The sequence below is a fragment of the Lepidochelys kempii genome, chromosome 1 (assembly GCF_965140265.1).
Source record: "Lepidochelys kempii isolate rLepKem1 chromosome 1, rLepKem1.hap2, whole genome shotgun sequence".
Classification (NCBI taxonomy): Eukaryota; Metazoa; Chordata; order Testudines; family Cheloniidae; genus Lepidochelys; species Lepidochelys kempii.
The window spans coordinates 297,689,651-297,709,791 of record NC_133256.1 but is presented as its reverse complement, the minus strand read 5'-3'; the positions used below and the strand labels follow the sequence as shown (position 1 = coordinate 297,709,791).

Below are 20,141 nucleotides of genomic sequence, written 5' to 3'. Positions count from 1 at the left end.
AGCTGCCTGCTAGTCTAATTCGTATTGTTTATTCACAGGATGAAAGAGATGTTTCTCTTTCATTCTCATTCTCAACAGATGTGAGTGATTGATGTAAAAAAACCCAGTCTGGTTTAAAGAGAGTTGCTAGGAAACGTGCAGTTCGAAAATGAAATCTCCCATTGAGCTTGTCTTCAGCTGTACAATAAAAAAAGTGTTATGGCCATGTCCTGGTTCTGAGACTATAAGAATAAACAGATAACTTTTCATAGTTAGAAGTAAATCTAGTATGAACTTATTTAAAACACTTCATTTTGGAAATGTTTTAAAATATTTACTTACTTTATATATTGTAAATCATCTAATTTATCTGAATAGTTCCCAAGACACTATTTCAACCAGTACATGTTACTAAACTTGAGGGAGGCGAAAAGCAGACAGAAAATAAACGTGCAGTGTTGGAAAGAAACTCAATTTCGCTTACAAATCTTTGTTTTAATATTTCTCAGAAATGGAACTTTTATACTATACTTTCAGACTAGATGATCATGATGGTCCCTTCTGACCTTAAAGTCTAGGAGTTTACTTAATTTTTTAGGTAAAATGATTATATAAAGAAAAAAACCCCAAAATATATCCACAAAAATGCTGTGCTGATTTCTTTTTTGAAACAATAATTGAGTCAGACATCCAAGTGTAGATAGTAGTAACCAAGAGTGATGAGACATAACCCAAATTTCCTGAGAAAGTTAATCTGTTTTCAGTGTGTAAACAGATAGTCTGAAGGAAAAACAAATGGTTATCTGTATTGAAAAAATGTCCAATTTTAAGAAGTGAGTATTTCTTACTGTTTTTTTATTTTGTTTTTCCCTTCAATGTTCTTGTTTTCTTTACTAATTTGAGTCTTTAATATTTTAGAGTTTGGAATCTATGTTCTGAGTTAAATTTGAGTGTCTTAGACCCAGAGTAAAATGACTTGGACTTTGTTGTTGTTGGCTGCTGTAATGTTTATGTTAATGCTAAAGGAGGGGAGAGAAAAATGGAAATTACGTGACATGAAATTGTATATTTGTTTAAGAAAGAAAATGCAGCAATATGCTCTTTTGTCTGCTAAGTATTTGTAGTGTTTGACAAAAAGACTATTGATCTTTCCAGTTGTTTGTTTGTTAAAACTGTTAACTAAGAGGCAGGCAAACATAATATTCCCTAAAGAGGACTTTTAGGCATGTGAGTATAGCTGTTAACTATTGAGAAGTGTGTGATCTTGGTGTTATTTATTACCCAAAGAGATAAAAACAGCCTGTTGTTGATAGCCTAATGCATGTGAATAAAGGACTTGGAGGATTGGTTTTCAGCCCACTTGCTCCCACAATGATGTTTAAATACAGTGTTTAAGTACATCTAAGAAACACTTTTCATTATCTGAAAGTGTAAAAACATTCTTTTTTGCAGCTCCATGATTCAAGAAAAATGATGTAGCTCTTTTAACAGTTAACATTTAGGTCAATATCTTGTACATATCATGCATTATGAATTGCCCAGCATATTAACCTTTCTTGTGCAAAAATTATAGTTTATAATTGAAATACTAACTGACCCTTAATCACAGTGCAATAATTAACTGTAGTATAAGAAAGATGTGATGCCATAAAAACCAATGGGGGGAGGAGGACTTCGACTAATGTCTATACACAGGGAGGCTCAGAATGCAATTAAGAAAAATAATACCTCTTACTGGTCATTTAACGTATCTGGGAAAGGAGGGGATTACAAAAAGTCACAATGGAAAATCATACTTCTATTTTGACTTTTCTATTAGATACCAGACAAGGCAAAGAAAATCCCATAATACTTCACTTAATTATATAAGAAGCTTAACAGAAAAGCAAAAAAAAAAAACCAAGGAAACTAACAGAAAAGGCTGCTATTGCTAGAGGTCTATGTTTTTTGACATGCTAACCAGAACAGAAACATGAGGGTAAAACATCAGAGACTAGCATATACTCTCCTTTTAGAGAAAGTGACATGTTAAAAGAAACTGTAGTGGAAACTGGACCTCCAAAACCAGCAGAGTTACATTTTGATTATACAGTGTCAATCATTATAATTTACAGCAAAACACAAGAGAATGTGTTTCTGTTTCTCAATACAAAGACTTTTAAGCTGTAGAACCTATTGTTTACAAGTACTTGGATGTGAGCATGAGTAAAGAAGGGATTAATTTTTTCTGTGGTTACTCCAGGGAGAGAAATTGCAAATTCCAGAGAAGGTGAGAGAGAGGTAGAGGGGGGAAAAAGGGTAATTCTGAGGCAGTATATGATGTGGTGTCATCACTGGCTTTAATGCTGATTTTACTTAAAGATGCCATTGCAGGTGCCACTAGAGATTTACATAAAGAAAGAGGGTGAGAACCAGTAAACAAGTAAATTGTACTTGCTTGGAAAACAGGACCTGAAGTGAGCTGTAGCTCACGAAAGCTCATGCTCAAATAAATTGGTTAGTCTCTAAGGTGCCACAAGTACTCCTTTTCTTTTTGCAAGGACCTATCTTATTGCTTTCTGGGAATATATTAATATCAATCTATAGATTGATGGGAAGTGTACACTGGGCTGCAGAAGCTCCACAAAACTACTGTACTGATTAAAGAGAATTGAAATATCAAAAAATCCCTACCTTTTAAAGAATTATTGCTGAATGAGAATAAGGGTGCACAATTAGTTTTGCTGAGCTAAATCTTGAGGTGTTGGACACATGCAATTCCAGTGGACAAAATGTTGAAATATTTACTGTCAAGGTTCCTCCCCCACTCTGAACTCTAGGGTACAGATGTGGGGACCTGCATGAAAAACCTCCTAAGCTTATCTTTACCAGCTTAGGTCAAAACTTCCCCAAGGTACAAAATATTCCACCCTTTGTCCTTGGACTGGCCGCTACCACCACCAAACTAATACTGGTTACTGGGGAAGAGCTGTTTGGACACGTCCTTCCCCCCAAAATACTTCCCAAAACCTTGCACCCCACTTCCTGGACAAGGTTTGGTAAAAAGCCTCACCAATTTGCCTAGGTGACTACAGACCCAGACCCTTGGATCTTAAGAACAATGAACAATCCTCCCAACACTTGCACCCCCCCTTTCCTGGGAAATGTTGGATAAAAAGCCTCACCAATTTGCATAGGTGACCACAGACCCAAACCCTTGGATCTGAGAACAATGAAAAAGCATTCAGTGTTTTACAAGAAGACTTTTAATAAAAAATAGAAGTAAATAGAAATAAAGAAATCCCCCCTGTAAAATCAGGATGGTAGATATCTTACAGGGTAATTAGATTCAAAAACATAGAGAACCCCTCTAGGCAAAACCTTAAGTTACAAAAAAGATACACAGACAGAAATAGTTATTCTATTCAGCACAATTCTTTTCTCAGCCATTTAAAGAAATCATAATCTAACACATACCTAGCTAGATTACTTACTAAAAGTTCTAAGGCTCCATTCCTGGTCTATCCCTGGCAGAAACCAGCATACAGACAGACACAGACCCTTTGTTTCTCTCCCTCCTCCCAGCTTTTGAAAGTATCTTGTCTCCTCATTGGTCATTTTGGTCAGGTGCCAGCGAGGTTACCTTTAGCTTCTTAACCCTTTACAGGTGAGAGGAGCTTTCCCCCTGGCCAGGAGGGATTTCAAAGGGGTTTACCCTTCCCTTTATATTTATGACATTTACTAAGTCAAAATTCCCGTATTCAGACAAAGCCACTATTGAAGCCACAGGCCACTGTGTTTGCTAGAGAACTTTATTCTATTAAACGACTAGATTAATTTTCGTAAAGAGCAGTTTGTAAAGAGCAGTTTGAATAGTTAGTTATTAATATTATGCATTTAGACCATTTTGGCGTTAGCACGGCACTTATGAACTGATTCTGATTTTCTCTGAAAAGATTCAGCATCTGTAAAAAATTGCCAAATATTTAGATAGATAGTTTCCAGATTTTAAGTTGTTTGCAAACTGTTCACTTCAACTAGTTGCTGTTTGTTGTATGATTACATATTGTGCTGGAGAGTGATGCTGGGTGCCACAAAATGTGTCTGTGACCTATTGGCAATTACAGTCAGGAAGGAGACTCATGGACCGCCTTTCATTCAAGCTAAATGAAAGAAGCAATTAAGCACCTTTATTGAATAAGATTGCTAAAACAATAGAAGCCACCACCCAAGGCACTGGGCCATATGAGAAGGCCTGAGCAAGAACTAACTCAGGGAGAATAAAACAGGGACTGATTGCAAATATAGGGGCTGGGACACTGACAGGTGGAATTGTATGTATCAGAAGCAGAAAGTGACCAGGACGCTGAATATATAGTGAGAGAAGCATTGGTAGCATGGCTGTGAGAGAGCAGAGATAGAGCTCCTTGTGGCACAGGTCTGACTGGAAAGCAGGCTTAGATTTCTGAACACGGAAACTGCCTCCTGTTGTTTGTTCATACTGTGTTCAGGGAAATGTCCTCCCAGTTTGACAGTGAATGATGAATAACTACTCTTTGAGTATGGTCTTTCAATCAGTTGTGCATCTACTTTATAGTAAGATAATTTAGACCACAATTCCCTGATTTGCTTATGAGAACATCATGTAGGACTGTCTCAAAAGCCTGACTAAAATCCAGTACATCATGTCTACAGCTTCCCTTAGCCACTAAGCCAATAACCCTGTCAAAGAAGGAATTTAGGTTGGTTTGGCATGATTTGTTCTTGACAAATCCATGCTGGCTGTAACTTATAATCCTTTTATCCTCCAGGTGCTTACAAATTGATTGTCTAATAATTTGTTCCAGTATCCTTCCAGGTATCGAAGTTAGGATAACTGGCTTGTAATTCCCCTGGTCCTCTTTGTTTCCCTTTTTAAAGATAGATACTAGGTTTGCCGTTCTCCAGCCCTCTGGGAATGCACCCAACCTCTGTGAGTTCTCAAAGATAACCGTTAATGGTTCTAAGATTGCTTCAGCTAATTCCTTAAGTATCCTACGATGAATTTCATCAGGCCCTGCCAACTTGAATACATCTAACTTATCTAAATATTCTTTAACCTGTTCTTTTCCTATTTTCTCTTGTGATCCTTTCCCCTTGTTGTTAATAATTGTGTTAATCATCTGGTCATAACTAACCTTTTAAGTGAAGACTGAAGTAAAATAGATACTGAACACCTCAGCCTTCTAGATGTCATCACTTATTAGCTCTCCTTCCCCACTAAGCAGAGGACCTGCACTTTCCTTCACCTTTCTCTTGCTCTAGACAACAAGCAGATGCCAACGATACTATAGAATGTCTATTGTCCAAGAGTGTGTGAGTGTGTGTGTAAGTAAAATATTTATTTACAGAACTGAAACCCCCAAATGATATTGCTTAGTGAAATTCACTGGGATAGCTCTGTGTTACACTGTACAATTCATTTAATTGTCATGTAATTAAGTACAAACGAGTGCATCATCTGTCATGCTACAGCATTAACTCTACCTCATCTTCCTCACTTTCACTCTTTCCCAACTAAACACAAACAAAAGTATCTTGTGTCTTTACTTAAAAGTCTGCCCTTATCTTGAAAATATAGAAAAGTGGTCTGTATTTCAGTAGGTGTTTTCAATTATTTTTGTATTGTAGTAAAACCGTTAGCGGAATATTACACTGCAAATGTACAGTGTATCACACAGCCATCCTAGTGAATTTCACTTAGCAATATCATTTGAGGGTTTTAGTTCCTTAAGAGTGAGTGTGTGTGTGTGTGTGTGTGTGTGTGTACGTAAGTAAATGGAAATCCATTTAAATTAGAGACATTTTATAGTACCATTGACAACTGACTGATGTCTAGAGACAATTAAATACTAAACAATTAAATGCAAGATTGTGAACTGAATTACATAGCTACTCAGGAAATAAGAACTTTCCTTGCTCCCCTGCACTTGCTACTCAGTACTTGAGTTTAGGACTGATGCACAGGAGCAAAGAGGATCTGTATGCTCTGTATTGTCCCACCCCAGATCATGTGGGTTAGGAGCTGAGCCTTAGTTCTTCACCCCCATACACCAGCCAGTGGTGTTTAGCTACTGGTATAGATCTTGAGCGCCACCCATTACTCAATGCTGTGGTTGAAGACTTGTTGATTTAGTTGCACAATAGAATTGCCAAAGCCACAAATGTAGGGAAGACAGAGAGAGATGCCAAGTAGTATGCAATATACGTCATGAGTTTCATTAAATTAAAAAAAAGTAATTTTTAATTCTAGGTGCTGTAGCAGCTGATAAGATTTATGAAAAGTGAGTCAGTATAAGTAATGAAAACTGCTAACTCTTCAAAGCAGATCTAGAAAATGAGCAATTAAACGCTTACCAAAATTCCAAGAGTCTAAAATAAAAACAAATACAAAACACTAATTGGGTTGAAGTAACATGCCATTCCTAAAAAGCTTTGATTAGAACTTGTCACTGTGATAATTTACTAGTGAATTGTTGCAATTATGCATATTCATGTTTTGAGAAAGGGTGGAGAACTAGAGATTTCCATTAGATTATTGTATCTATTTATAATGTAATTTTGGTGGATCCTCCAGTTCTCTAACCATTTTCCAAGCGTAAGTGTGTATAATTGTAGTAATAGGCTAGTACACTAATAATAAGGGACTTGATTCACCTCTGCTGGCTAAATGTGGCAAAACTGGAACTCCTTCTAAACACACTTCCCTCCCGCTCACTCCATCACCATAGATCGGGGGTTTTCAGCCTGGGAGTGATGAACTGGTGTCAGAGGAATTTGACCACTCTGTCATTGCCATATTGCAGAATGGGGACAGCTAAACAGGAGGGAGTCCCAGATAGGTCCTGGTATGGAAACTGGCATAAACAGACAACGCCACTATCCTTCCTATCACTCCAACCTCGGGATTATTTTACAACCCTCTCTTTCCCTTCTCTCCTCACATCCAGGCTCTCATCAAGTCTTGTTTCTTCTTCCTGTAACATTACTAAAGTCTGTTCCTTCCTCTCTGTCTCCACTGGAGCTACTGCAACTTTCCCCTCCCTGGCCTTCCCAAATCTTCCTTTTCCTCTCTCCGGACTGTCCAACATGCTACAAATAAAATAACCTTCCCCCCCTGCTGCTCTGTCTCTTCCAACCCCACTCCTTCGGTCTTTTCACTGGCTTCTGGTCTCCTGCTTTAAAAAGTTCAAGCTTCTTTTCCTCATTTTGGTGTTCCATGCTTCTTGCTTTCTTTTTCTCCTGCTACTCTCACTGTCATGTTTCCCCCACACACAAACACACCTGGAACACCATCCCACTTCCAGTGCGCTAAGAATCTTCATTATCTGCTTCCAGATGCCATTTTTTTGGCTGCTGACTTTTCCACCATTGTGCTTACTATTCCCCTGTTCTTTCCCTACCTTGCACTATTTTCTGCCTCACGTGATCTTTGTTTTAACTGTAGTCCTCCCTTCCGTTGTCTGTTATCTTTATTTTCCTGTATGTGTGTGTTTAATATTCAAATAACTAGGTAAATGATGTGAAATACTGAGTTTGTTCAAAAGTGCAAAGCCACGATAGTCCTGTGCCGCTTAGTTAGGTCCTAAAAGGTGTGCAGTTGAAACCAAGTCCTGTGGACGAGCGGTGAGGAGCTGCAGCACTCTGGAGCAATTCTGGGAGGCGTTGTGCCTTAGTGAGTTACAATGTCCCTGCTGTACAAGGTGCAGCATAAACTCTATTCTACAGCTAGCCAGCCCCTTTGGCTAGTGTGTGTGTGGGAGAGAGAGAGCAGAGCCAGTGCCTCAATTTCTCTCCACCTCTTTAGGGTACCAGGAGCTCAAGGGACCTCAGAAGGATAAGTTCTCCTGTGTTTAGCAGAGTGTGGGGACTGTTGTGGCTGGATTATGTGGAGAAAAACAAAATTGTCAAAAGGGAAATAAATGCTTTAGTACTTGGCCCATTGAATTAAATAATTAAATAGTAATGAAATCTGACACTGAGGCAGGCAAGCGTTTGCTGTTTTCAGCATGTGTTTTAAAATAGTTTCTTAATTTGCTAGAATTATATGTCATTGTAAAAAATACATGCTAGTAAAAGACATAGAGAAAGACATCTATCTGGGCACGTAGTCATTCTCAGCCTGTACAGGAAAGTAAAGCAAGCCCTTCTGATGGGGAACACTTTTCACTTACGATACGGTATGCCTCTTACTCTAAAGAGAAAAAGGTGCAGAGCTTCAAGGGAGAGAATCTTTTAATCCTTAATTAAATAATAGACATGATGCATGAGTAGTGCATCCACAATCCTGTCTCTTCTGATAGGGCTGCTGTCTTAGATCATTTTGAACGGCTGCTTGGGCAGCTCATCATGCTCAGTCATACTATCCTAGTCCTATAAAAAGTAACCTGTGCACTGTCTCATTTAATAGCAGGCAGTACTACTGACTTGAGCCAGAGAAATATATCAAAATGCCTCACTTCTCTTTTATAAGCCAAGATGAATCAGGTTAGACGTAGTGTATATGCCGTTCTCGCTCAGCTGAAATAATTGGAAGTAAAGGAAGATTTTTATATCTTGGCAGGGTGTCTTTCTGTACGCACAGCTAAGTATGCTTGGGGATTTACAGCATGGGGACTTACAACCACAACTTCCATTAACCCTAATTTCTGATGAGGTAGGGGAGAGAAGAGGTTTTCAAAATTGAACATAATTTCCGCAAAGATCAATACAAAGGGGGAGGACGGAAGGGCCTTGCATCAGCAATAGTGCCTCTAATTTCATATAGATGACATAGTCTTACTGTTAATGCTGTTTAACCCATTGCTTTATTATATTCAAATACAGTTATTAGGTGATGACCTGGTAACGTTAACATGAGTAACATTGTTACCATTATTACCAGTGGAATTATTGTTTGATTGTTATTTAATTATGTACATCATTTTGCAGTAACTATCCATGTAACTCATGCCAGGCAATAGGGAATGAACAAACAACCTCATAAAATGATTAGCTTCATAATCAGGAAACGTTCGGCCCTTTGGAAATGTTTTGAATAACTGGCAGCATCTCTCTCCTATTGGTCCAGGAGAAATGTGAAAAATATTTATCATGGTACTACCCAGTGCTGCTTCTTGGAAGGGGAGAAAGGGGACCAGAGAACCCACTTCCTGGTACTGGTTTTAGAATTCAGCGATGGCTGCTATAAGGTAGCGGGTCTATTAAAACACTGCAAATTCCTGCTCTGGTCCTGTTGCATTGCCATACTGTTCAGTGGATTATGCTGTATGTTAACATTTTCTGGTTTTCTAGAAGAGAATTCTTTTTAATTATGCATTTCAGGCAAAACAGACAGTAGTGCTGGACTTTGAAGAAGCTTTAGTGCTATGGTAAAGGAAGGAGGGAAAGATTTTTAGTGGAAAAATATTCCATGTAGATTAGCAAATTCACTTAGAGTACATATACATGTACATTTGTACTAAGAATTTTTTACTTGGGGGCTGTTTTCAAATAAGCCAGAGTTCCTTGGACTGCCCTATAGCCTTATGTATATTCTGTTGCACTTTAGCTGTTTTTAATCTGAACAACATAATTAACAGTCTCTGACAGCTAAAACAGTTTTTAGGCTGCTGTTAAAGATTTCATCTACTAGACTGAAAAAGAGCAAACCCACCAAATCTGTCATTCTCTGCCCTGTATAGATTGCACTAGGACACTGTATACCATGTTTCCATACAATGAATGAATATTACTTGGCTTTATAGAGGTTTTTTTTATAAACCCCACCATCGGCACTGGTGCAAAGTTGCATGGAAGACCAATGAGAGGAGGTCCCCAGAGGTCTGGCATTCGTGATTAGTTCAGATAAGGATTCTAAAGTGACGCACCCCACCATGCCTGCTAGCATTCCTCTACATCTTTCGGCAGGGTGTGCAGAGGGAAGATAACTGTTCTGCTCTCCTAGTGCCACTTCTGCATTCTCTGGTCTCTCTCTGTTACCTCTTGAAGATCTGAAGCTGCTGCCCCTGATGATGATGATGATGATGATGATGGGTGGGTAAATAAGTGAGGCAGCTGGCCCTGGTGGTTGCTACCTCCTGGCTATCTCTCCTGCTTTCTGCAGAGAAAAAGCAGGGAACCATAAGATGCAGCTGGGGAGGAGGACAGGACCTTTAGAGCATCTACAACAGCAGATCCTAGTGGTGAGGAGAAAGAGTTACAGTTCCTTAGAGATGGACACAAAGGTAGGGCGTTGAGCTGGACCTGACAAGAACACTGTGGGATCTCAGAAACAGAATCCCCATGAATCCAAATGGCATTTGTTCCAGAATATAGCTTTTAATCTATCTGATTTAGTTCAAAGGCCTATATTTCTGGGTATTACAGAATCCTACCTCTGTAATGTTTTTGTTTTCTTTTCCCAGCAACCTCCATGATTTTTTAGTAGAAATGAAAATATTTATCAGCCTGCTGTTTCTCCTTTCTTACTGTTCACATCCATTCTGGGCTACTTCCTTATAGAAATCTGTACATTATAAAAGGTGTTTTGAAAATGAATAATCAGTTGCCCAGATAAGTCGCATGAAAGTGCATGTTAGGACAGACAAGGTGGAGGAGGAGGTGAAACAGAGAAAGTAAGCAGGTAGGATCAAAGTAATTTGTTTTTTAAAAAAATAGTAGAGTAAAAATTTCAACAGAGCCATGTGCCCAGATCCTCAAAGGTAGTTAGATACCTAATTCCCATTCATTTCAGTGGGAGTAATGTGGCTAAATAGTCTCTATATGCAAGCCAGTAGACATCATCAGAATCACCAGCACATGACAAAGCAAGCTGGTAGAAAGCAGTTTTGGAACTGAGAAAAGAGAGGTTTCATGATGCCTCTGTTAGCCAATATATAAACATGCATTGGGATCCAAAGGAAAAAAGGGTCTAGAACAGTGGTTCTCAAAGCTGGTCCACCGTTTGTTCAGCGAAAGCCCCCTGGCAGGCCGGACTGGTTTGTTTACCTGCTGCATCTGCAGGTTCGCCCGATCGCGGCTCCCACTTGCCGTGGTTCGCTGTTCCAGGCCAATGGGGGCTGCAGAAAGCGGCACGGGCCAAGGGACATGCTGGGCGCCCTTCCCGCAGCCCCCCCTGGCCTGGAGCAGCGAACCACGGCCAGTGGGAGCCGCGATCGGCTAAACCTGTGGACACGACAGGTAAACAAACCGGCCCGGCCTGCCAGGGGGCTTTCCCCGAACAAGCGGCGGACCGGCTTTGAGAACCACTGGTCTAGAAGACACTATGTGAAGATTTTAATCTTTAGTAAAAGGCATTCAAATATACTCTACCATATTTGTATTAGAGTCACAAAGGCCAAAAAAAATACCAAAAACAAACCCCCACCTAAGAACAGGAGTAAACCAAATGGATGGTGTCCACTCATGGGTAGGATATGCATATTCCATCAGTGATGAATTGGAAATCATACCCTATCCACAGGTCATAGAGAAACTAGTGACACAGCAGAACCAATGAGCAGAAGAAAAGAGAAATGTGAACAAGACATGAAGGATGTAAAGGGTGCTTTTATACACGCATGGCAGGAAACCCATTAAACAAAACAAAATACATACTTCAATCACCATGATTCACTGCCTAAAGAAATAGATAACAGGCATCAGAAAAGAAAAAGCTAGCAAAATATTCTAATCTAAACAAGCAAGAAATATAGAAGCAAAGAATTCTAGAAAACTATGTCTGAACTCTGGCAGGATCCAAATGAAGCTGTGTGGATCCATTAATGGGTTCACTGCACTCTTTACCCCCCCACCCACATACAGAATATAAAATAGCTCAAATCACATATAAAATAATTGACTAAAATAAATTCAAGGTTTTTAAAAAACCACTAAGTAAAAACTAAGATTGTCTTTCCACAAGTTTGTGAACTACAAATTAGAACTCTAACAACTACAACATGCTAAGCAAAAGAAATGCATTCTGAAAGAGATTGTGTGCCACCATTTCATGGTCATTTTTCTGTTAATGACACTGAAATCCCTGGGATTATTTGCAGTGTAAGGTGGTACTTGGCATGGGTAAGGGTGACAGAATCTGGATTTATATCATTAGCTAAAAATCAGAAACTATTTTCCAAGACCTCCATACTGTAAGGTGGGTATACAAATAGCACCCACATCCAAACCAACCCTGGTTTTGGTTTTGTAAGATGAGCCAAAGCAGAAGCTATTACATTAAGCCTTCCAGACTTTGAATAGTTTAGGTGAATCATTATAAAGTGCTTTGAGAGCCTTAGATGGGAGAAGCTCTGTAACTGTAAACTATACATTTATCATCATACATTTGGTCTACCAGATTTGAGAGTACCCTTAATTTACAAATATATTATTCTCTGTCTCTTAAACATGGGAAATGTAGCTGACTTAAATGTAGTACTTGTCTCTACAGGAACATTCTCTTATCAGAATTATTCACTCTTTTTCTTTCCTTTTTTATTATCAGGAATTTTTAGTTCTTTGAACACTGGGGCTGCAAGGCAAAATTCCTTTTGAAATAATCATCTCTGAATAGAAGATGAAAATGTGGTTCTTAATCAGTCATCTTGTTACAGTGTGTTTCATCTTCTGCCTGGCAGGTAAGACGACCTCTCATTTTAGTTAAATGAATTAACTTATTGTCAGTGCCACACATTTCAAGGTCAATACTGGTGTTTGTATCGGATTTAATTTATTTGTGCAGATGTGGTGAGCTACTAAATGCGGATAATGAAACTGGCAGAAAGATTTTCACAGTATAACTGAAGCAATAGTCCGAAATAAAAATGAGCCTGACCTTGCATTTGTTTCTGGGCCTGTCTGATCTCGTAAATCCCCTTGATTTATCAAGTTTTACATAAAATTAATATAAGAAACAACTGTTTGTGGCCAGGTGACCAAAATCAGTAGAAAAATGGAAAGATGTCCATGGGAGGAGAGATTTAAAAGATTGGAACTGCTGTAATGTAGATGCCATTTAATAAAAATAAAATTAAAAAAATCAGCATTCAGTTGCAGTGCCATATGGTGATATCTTGCTACGCATCCTGCATAACTGTGTTAATGTGGCATATGTTGACTTTAATAAAATTGTACATAGTAAAACTACTCTAATTAGAGTTGGGCCCTTGCTGTAAAAATTTAGATTTTAGGGATCCAGATTTCTAACGCTTCAAAATTAGGGGGTGTTTAAAACTGAAATTCAGTCCTTTGTAGTGATAGCAGCCAATTACAAATTTCAGATCCAGGTTTGAATTATGACAACCAGCACCTATTCCAACCACCCAAAACACAAAGGACATCAAGACAGATAAATGTGCATTTCAAACATTAATTCCACTTTAAACAAATGTCATTTTTATAATGACACAATAAAGCTCAGTTTGTAGAGCCAACGTAGGTAAAATTCCTTTCAGGGGACATTTTGCTTATGTAGAGACCACATGATTTAGCCTTTGGTGTCTAAGAAGCAGCATGCAGAATTTGTGTATTTTATAAAATGCTGGCTAAAGCAGATTTTGAAAAATTCAGGTACCTTGTGGAATTAATATGGGAAATTTTCTGCTCACATTGAGCCAGACTGTGAATCCCTTACTGCCATTGGCAGTTACTCACGTGCAGTTCCTTTCGAGTTAATAGGGCTGCTTGTGTGAGTAACAGCTCACCAATGGGAGGGAGAGGTTCATGGTGTGGCTCAGTATTACCTCCCATACTGGAAATGGTCATGGTTCTTTCCTGTTTGTGTTATTTATGGAAGTAGATCACGAAGCACGGTTTCTGAGTCACAAAAGCTGAACAGCATTGTGATGTCAATCCATTGCTTCTAAGACAGTCCTTCCAAAAATGACTTCATAGCTTACAGTAGTGTAGTTTGGTTTAGTGATGGGAACACAAGTATATTTTTGATCTTTGTTGGAATCATTCCATTTGATGTGTGTGTTTTACCCTGTCGTAGTTCACTAGAGAACAAATTCCAGTGACTGGCAAGGCATTAAGAATTCTTGAATGTAAAGTATTATACATTGCAGGGGTTTTTATATGGCTTTTGCTCAGTTCAGACATGAGAGCTATTGTTGGGGCAGAGAGTAATTCATTCACTAGTTTCATTTAACCTGGGGCTTTTCTTGAAGAAAGGCTGTCAGCTCCAGTCAGTAATGTTATCTTTGCCATTTCACCCTAGCCACGTCAACCTTTTGGTCAACGTGATTATCAGCTCCTGTAGCGAAGTGAGTATTGGGTTTTGAGCCATATGTAAGTTGTGTGAGTGAACCAATGCACAAGTGTTCAGGTATTTTGTCTGAAAGCAACCCCTAGATTATCCATCTAGTTAGTTAATATGTATATTGTAGTTGTGCCCAGAGGCCATAAATCAGAATCAGGGCTCCAATAACCCTGGTGCTCTAAAAACATACGAAGACCCAGTCCTTGCCCTGAATAGCGTGGAGTCTAAGCAGGGAAGTGAGAAGGGAAGGAGATGGAGAGAGTGATCCAATAAAATGATATGCTATTTTAATATGCATGTATACATTTAGCATTATTCGATAAACAGATGAAATGAGTGTCATCAATCCTCATCTGCCCTTCCACGTGGCCATCATTGGTTAGTTAAAGTAATGTAATGGCCATGTAAGCATAATAGGAGAAGTGGGTCTTGAGGAGGGATTCAGAGCAGGAGAGGGTAGTCACCTTTCAGATCAGTTCAGATGGATGTTTCATGCAGCATGGAAGAAGACGCAGAGATGTTGGTAAGAGCACTTGATAAATATGCAGATGAAGGTGGTATCATTGACAAGGAGGGGGGTGTGGGAGTGACACAGTAAGAGATGACATTACATCAGAAGGGGTAGAGTTGTGAAGGTCTTTGGCAGTGAGGAAAACTGTCTTAAACTTGCTACAAAGGAAAAGAGAAGCTAGCGGAGGGCTTCAAATAGAAAGGGGAGTATAATGTTAAAGAAGTGGGCAAGGAAGATGGTCTCAGCAGATGTATTTTGAATAGATTGGGTGCTGCTATGAGTATCAGGGAAGCTGGAAGATAGGCCGTTACAGTATTTAAGATGGAATATGATAAGTGCTTGGATGAGAGCTTTGGATATCTGGACAAAATAGGATAGGGGTGTCGGAATTAGCAAGATCTGGGTACAGCTTGGATATGCAGGCCAAGGGAAAAGAGACATTGAGGATAATGTGCCTGGGTGACAGAGAGAAGGAGGTTATTGACAGTGATAGAGAACGTAGGAAGAAAAGAAGTTTTAGGAGGAAAGATCAAAAGTTCATTCAAGTTCATTAACAGGCTGAGGATTACACATTAGGAACTGAGAGGTAGATTTGTGAGCAGGCCTGCCGATGGGAGGGGCAGGGGACAAGGGAAAAAATTGCCCAGTGGCCCAGGTGATTTAAAACGGCCTGGGGGCCCCTGGCCAGTGGCTTCCTGCCCACCCTCACTCTGCGCCGCTCCTGGAAGTGGCCGGCACATCTCTGTGGCCCCAGGGGAGAGGGGGTCTCTGCACTCTGCCCCCGCCCCAAGCACTGACTCCGCAGCTCCCATTGTCTGGGAACTGCGGCCAATGGGAGCTGTGGGGGCGGTGCCTGTGGGCAGCAGCGCGCGGAGACCCTCTCAGACCCCCGCTTAGAAGCTGCTGCCAGAGGCATGTGCTGGTCGCTTTTGGGAGCTGTCCGAGGTAAGCGCCAGCCCCCTGACCTCCGGCTGCACCCCAATCCCCTGCCCCAACCCAGAGCCCGTACCTCACACCCAAACGCCATCCCAACCCCTACCCAAACTCCCTCCCAGAGCCTGCACGCTCTCGTGCACCCAAACTCTCTCAGGGAACTGATGGGCAAGATCCCCTGGGAGAATAACATGAGGGGGAAAGGAGTCCAGGAGAGCTGGCTGTATTTTAGAGAATCCTTATTGAGGTTACAGGTTACAAACCATCCCGATGTGTAGAAAGAATAGTAAATATGGCAGGCGACCAGCTTGGCTTAACAGTGAAATCCTTGCTGATCTTAAACACAAAAAAGAAGCTTACAAGAAGTGGAAGATTGGACAAATGACCAGGGAAGAGTATAAAAATATTGCTCGGGCATGCAGGAGTGAAATAAGGAAGGCCAAATCACATCTGGAGTTGCAGCTAGCAAGAGATGTTAAGAGTAACAAGAAGGGTTTCTTCAGATATGTTGGCAACAAGAAGAAAGTCAAGGAAAGTGTGGGCCCCTTACTGAATGAGGGAGGGAACCTAGTGACAGAGGATGTGGAAAAAGCTAATGTACTCAATACTTGTTTTGCCTCTGTCTTCACGAACAAGGTCAGCTGCCAGACTGCTGCACTGGGCAGCACAGCATGGGGAGGAGGTGACCAGCCCTCTGTGGAGAAAGAAGTGGTTCGGGACTATTTAGAAAAGCTGGACAAGCACAAGTCCATGGGGCCGGATGAGTTGCATCCAAGAGTGCTAAAGGAGTTGGCGGATGTGATTGCACAGCCATTGTCCATTATCTTTGAAAATTCTTGGTGATCCGGAGAAGTCCCGGACGACTGGAAAAAGGCTAATGTAGTGCCCATCTTTAAAAAAGGGAAGGAGGATCCTGGGAACTACAGGCCAGTCAGCCTCACCTCAGTCCCTGGAAAAATCATGGAGCAGGTCCTCAAGGAATCAATTCTGAAGCACTTAGATGAGAGGAAAGTGATCAGGAACAGTCAGCATGGATTCACCAAGGGCAAGTCAAGCCTGACTAATCTAATTGCCTTCTATGATGAGATAACTGGTTCTGTGGATGAAGGGAAAGCAGTGGACATGTTGTTTCTTGACTTTAGCAAAGCTTTTGACACTGTATCCCACAGTATTCTTGTCAGCAAGTTAAAGAAGTATGGGCTGGATGAATGCACTATAAGGTGGGTAGAAAGTTGGCTAGATTGTTGGGCTCAACGGGTAGTGATCAATGGCTCCATGTCTAGTTGGCAGCCAGTATCAAGTGGAGTGCCCCAAGGGTCGGTCCTGGGGCCGGTTTTGTTCAATATCTTCATTAATGATCTGGAGGATGGTGTGGATTGCACCCTCAGCAAGTTTGCAGACGACACTAAACTGGGAGGAGTGGTAGATACACTGGAGGGTATGGATAGGATACAGAGGGACCTAGACAAATTGGAGGATTGGGCCAAAAGAAATCTGATGAGGTTCAACAAGGACAAGTGCAGAGTCCTGCACTTAGGACGGAAGAATCCCATGCACCGCTACAGACTAGGGACCGAATGGCTCGGCAGCAGTTCTGCAGAAAAGGACCTAGGGGTTACAGTGGACGAGAAGCTGGATATGAGTCAACAGTGTGCCCTTGTTGCCAAGAAGGCCAATGGCATTTTGGGATGTATAAGTAGGGGCGTTGCCAGCAAATGGAGATACGTGATCGTTCCCCTCTATTCGACATTGGTGAGGCCTCATCTGGAATACTGGGTCCAGTTTTGGGCCCCACACTACAAGAAGGATGATTGGAGAGAGTCCAGCGGAGGGCAACAAAAATGATTAGGGGACTGGAACACATGACTTATGAGGAGAGGCTGAGGGACCTGGGATTGGTTAGTCTACAGAAGAGAAGAATAAGGGGAGATTTGATAGCTGTTTTCAACTACCTGAAAGGTGGTTCCAAAGAGGATGGATCTAGACTATTCTCAGTGGTAGCGGATGACAGGACAAGGAGTAATGGTCTCAAGCTGCAGTGGGAGAAATTTAGGTTGGATATTAGGAAAAAACATTTTCACTAGGAGGGTGGTGAAACACTGGAATGCATTACCTAGGGAAGTGGTGGAATCTCCTTCCTTAGAAGTTTTTAAGGTCAGGCTTGACAAAGCTCTGGCTGGGATGATTTAATTGTGGATCGGTCCTGCTTTGAGCACGGGGTTGGACTAGATGACCTCCTGAGGTCCCTTCCAACCCTGATATTCTATGATTCTATGATTCTCCCAGAGCTTGACCCTTCACCCTCTCCTGCACTCCAACCCTCTGCCCTAGCCTGGTGAAAGTGAGGGAGGGTGGGGGAAAGCAAGCAACAGAGGGAGGGGGGAAGGGAGTGACCAGGAGGCAGGGCCTCAGAGAAGGAGTGGGGCAGGGGCATGCTATTGGGGAAGGGGTGGGGCAAGGATCTTTGGGTTTGCGCAATTAGACAGCTGGCACCCCCTACCCTAGTAGGCTCACCTCAGTCGTAGGCTACTGCCAATCATCAGCTAGCCCCCATGCCCTGGGGCAGACTGCAGTATAAGCCACTCATCACAGGCAAGGCTGAGTTTGGACCTGCTGCCTCTGTCTAACCTTGGGCTGTCCCCTGCAACCCCAGTACCTGTTGGGCCTAATACTGGGTCACAGTCTGGGACTTTCCTGGATGGAACTCCCCTGCTCCTCAGGCCCTTCCCCAGCCCTGCTCCAATCTAGATCCCTGCAGTCAAATCCTTCCCTCTCAGAAGCTAGAGTCTCTTGAGCTTCAGCCCAGCAGCCCCTTTATCGGGCCAGCTGAGTCTGTTTGGGGCGTGGCCACAGCTAAGGCTGCCTCCCAATCAGCCCAGCCTAAGGCTCCCATCCCGGCCCTCTCCAGGGGCTGGCTTTTAACCCTTTTGGGCCGGGAGCGGGTGACCACCCCACTACAGTGGGCCTGTTTGTGAGACTCTGCAAATGGAGTGTAAAGGGAAAAGAGGAGGACGCCCAAGAGTGAGCCACAAAGGGAAGAGGGTAGAGAAGAGTCCACTGAAAGAAACATTGAGGAACAAGGCATTTTTGATAAGTTTAGACAGGAAGGGAGAAAGGAAATGAGGAAGAAACTGAAGAGGCAGGAGGGTTTCTTGACAATAAGGAGAGATGAGAGCATGTTTGCATTTTAAAGAGAGCAAGCCAAAAGTGAATGACTAAAAAGGAGAGAGATTTGGGAGGCTCGAATAGATAAGGTAAAGGGATGGTGGGTGGAAAGTAGGTGAAAAGCCTACTTGGTGACAGGGGAGAAGTAGGATGGGGAGTAAGAGAGATTGTGATAGATTTTATTAATCTTCTCCTGGAAGCTGTCATTAAGATCTTGCATGGAGAGGGAGGAGGAAGTGAATGGTCAAGGGGGGAATTGATGATGGCAAAAAGTAATGTGGATTGTGGGGATGGTAGTGGGGAAATAATGCAGTTTGGGAAGAAATATGGCAGAAGTGAAGGGGGAAGAATATGAATGTGTAGTGGTGATGGAGATGACCCATGTATATCTTAATGATTTATTAGCATACACCAAATATGTATCATTCATTTCTGGTAATTCAAAACTAATGCTGCACTTGAATGTGTTAAAACAACTGCTGAGGACTTTAAAGTAGGTTAAAACAAAAAAAACAATTGCTATAGCAGTTCATTTCAAAATCTCATCAAAACACTGTCAGTGGGAAGCCTGCAGTTACTTTGATGAGCAGAAGTGGACAAGAGTCAATGCAGCCGTTTCACAGGCGGAGATCATCTCCAGCAGTGGAGTAACATTTATTTTTCAGGTAAATCAGTGCTTGGAATCACGGCTGGCTCTAGGCTTTTCGCCGCTCCAAGCAAAAAAAATGTTGGTTGCCCCCCAGCCTGGGCTCTCCTTCCCCCTGCTGCCCCAGCCCTGGGCTCTCCCACCCCCCACCCGCACCCCCTGCCGCCAAAGCTCTGGATCCTCCCCTCGACTCCGCCTGCTCCCCCCTCGCCTCCAGCCGGTCCGGCACTGGCAGGGTCGGGGTAAGCGGTGGGTCCCTTCAGCCAGGGCTCCTGCCTCCAGAACCGGCCGGGAATCAGGAGGCCAGAGCTGGGGGGACCGCCCCGGCAGGGGGCTGAGGAGCCGGGGCAGGGCAGCCCCAGAAGGAGCGGCCAGCAGGGAGCGGAGCCCCAGAGAGCAGGACGTGGGCCCCACACAGCAGCGCCCCAGGCAGCGGTTCCCTCTATGGACCTGCTGCAGCTGCTGCTCCTGGGCGCCGTGCCACAGCCCCAAGGCAGCTCGGGCCGCTTCGCCCAGCCCCAGCTGCGGTGCTGAGGGGCAGCCGCCCTGCGGCACTTGCAGGCGGCTCCGTGAGCCCCATGGGGTGGCCCCCAGCCCAAGTGTCCCGCGCTCCATATGTCGGAGCCCGCCAGATGGCTTGGCCGCGG

General features: G+C 42.3%; 1 protein-coding gene across 3 annotated transcripts in view; it reads left to right on the top strand.

The window, feature by feature from the left end:
- The window catches only part of CNTN1 (contactin 1), a 432,541-nt gene that overhangs the window by 218,512 nt on the left and 193,888 nt on the right, over positions 1–20,141 (top strand). For all 3 annotated transcript variants that reach the window (XM_073328045.1, XM_073328044.1, XM_073328043.1), the window contains one exon: positions 12,485–12,617. In XM_073328045.1, coding sequence (XP_073184146.1) covers positions 12,557–12,617 — 61 coding nt within the window. In that variant the 5' untranslated portion in view covers positions 12,485–12,556. The remainder of the gene's footprint in view (positions 1–12,484; positions 12,618–20,141) is intronic.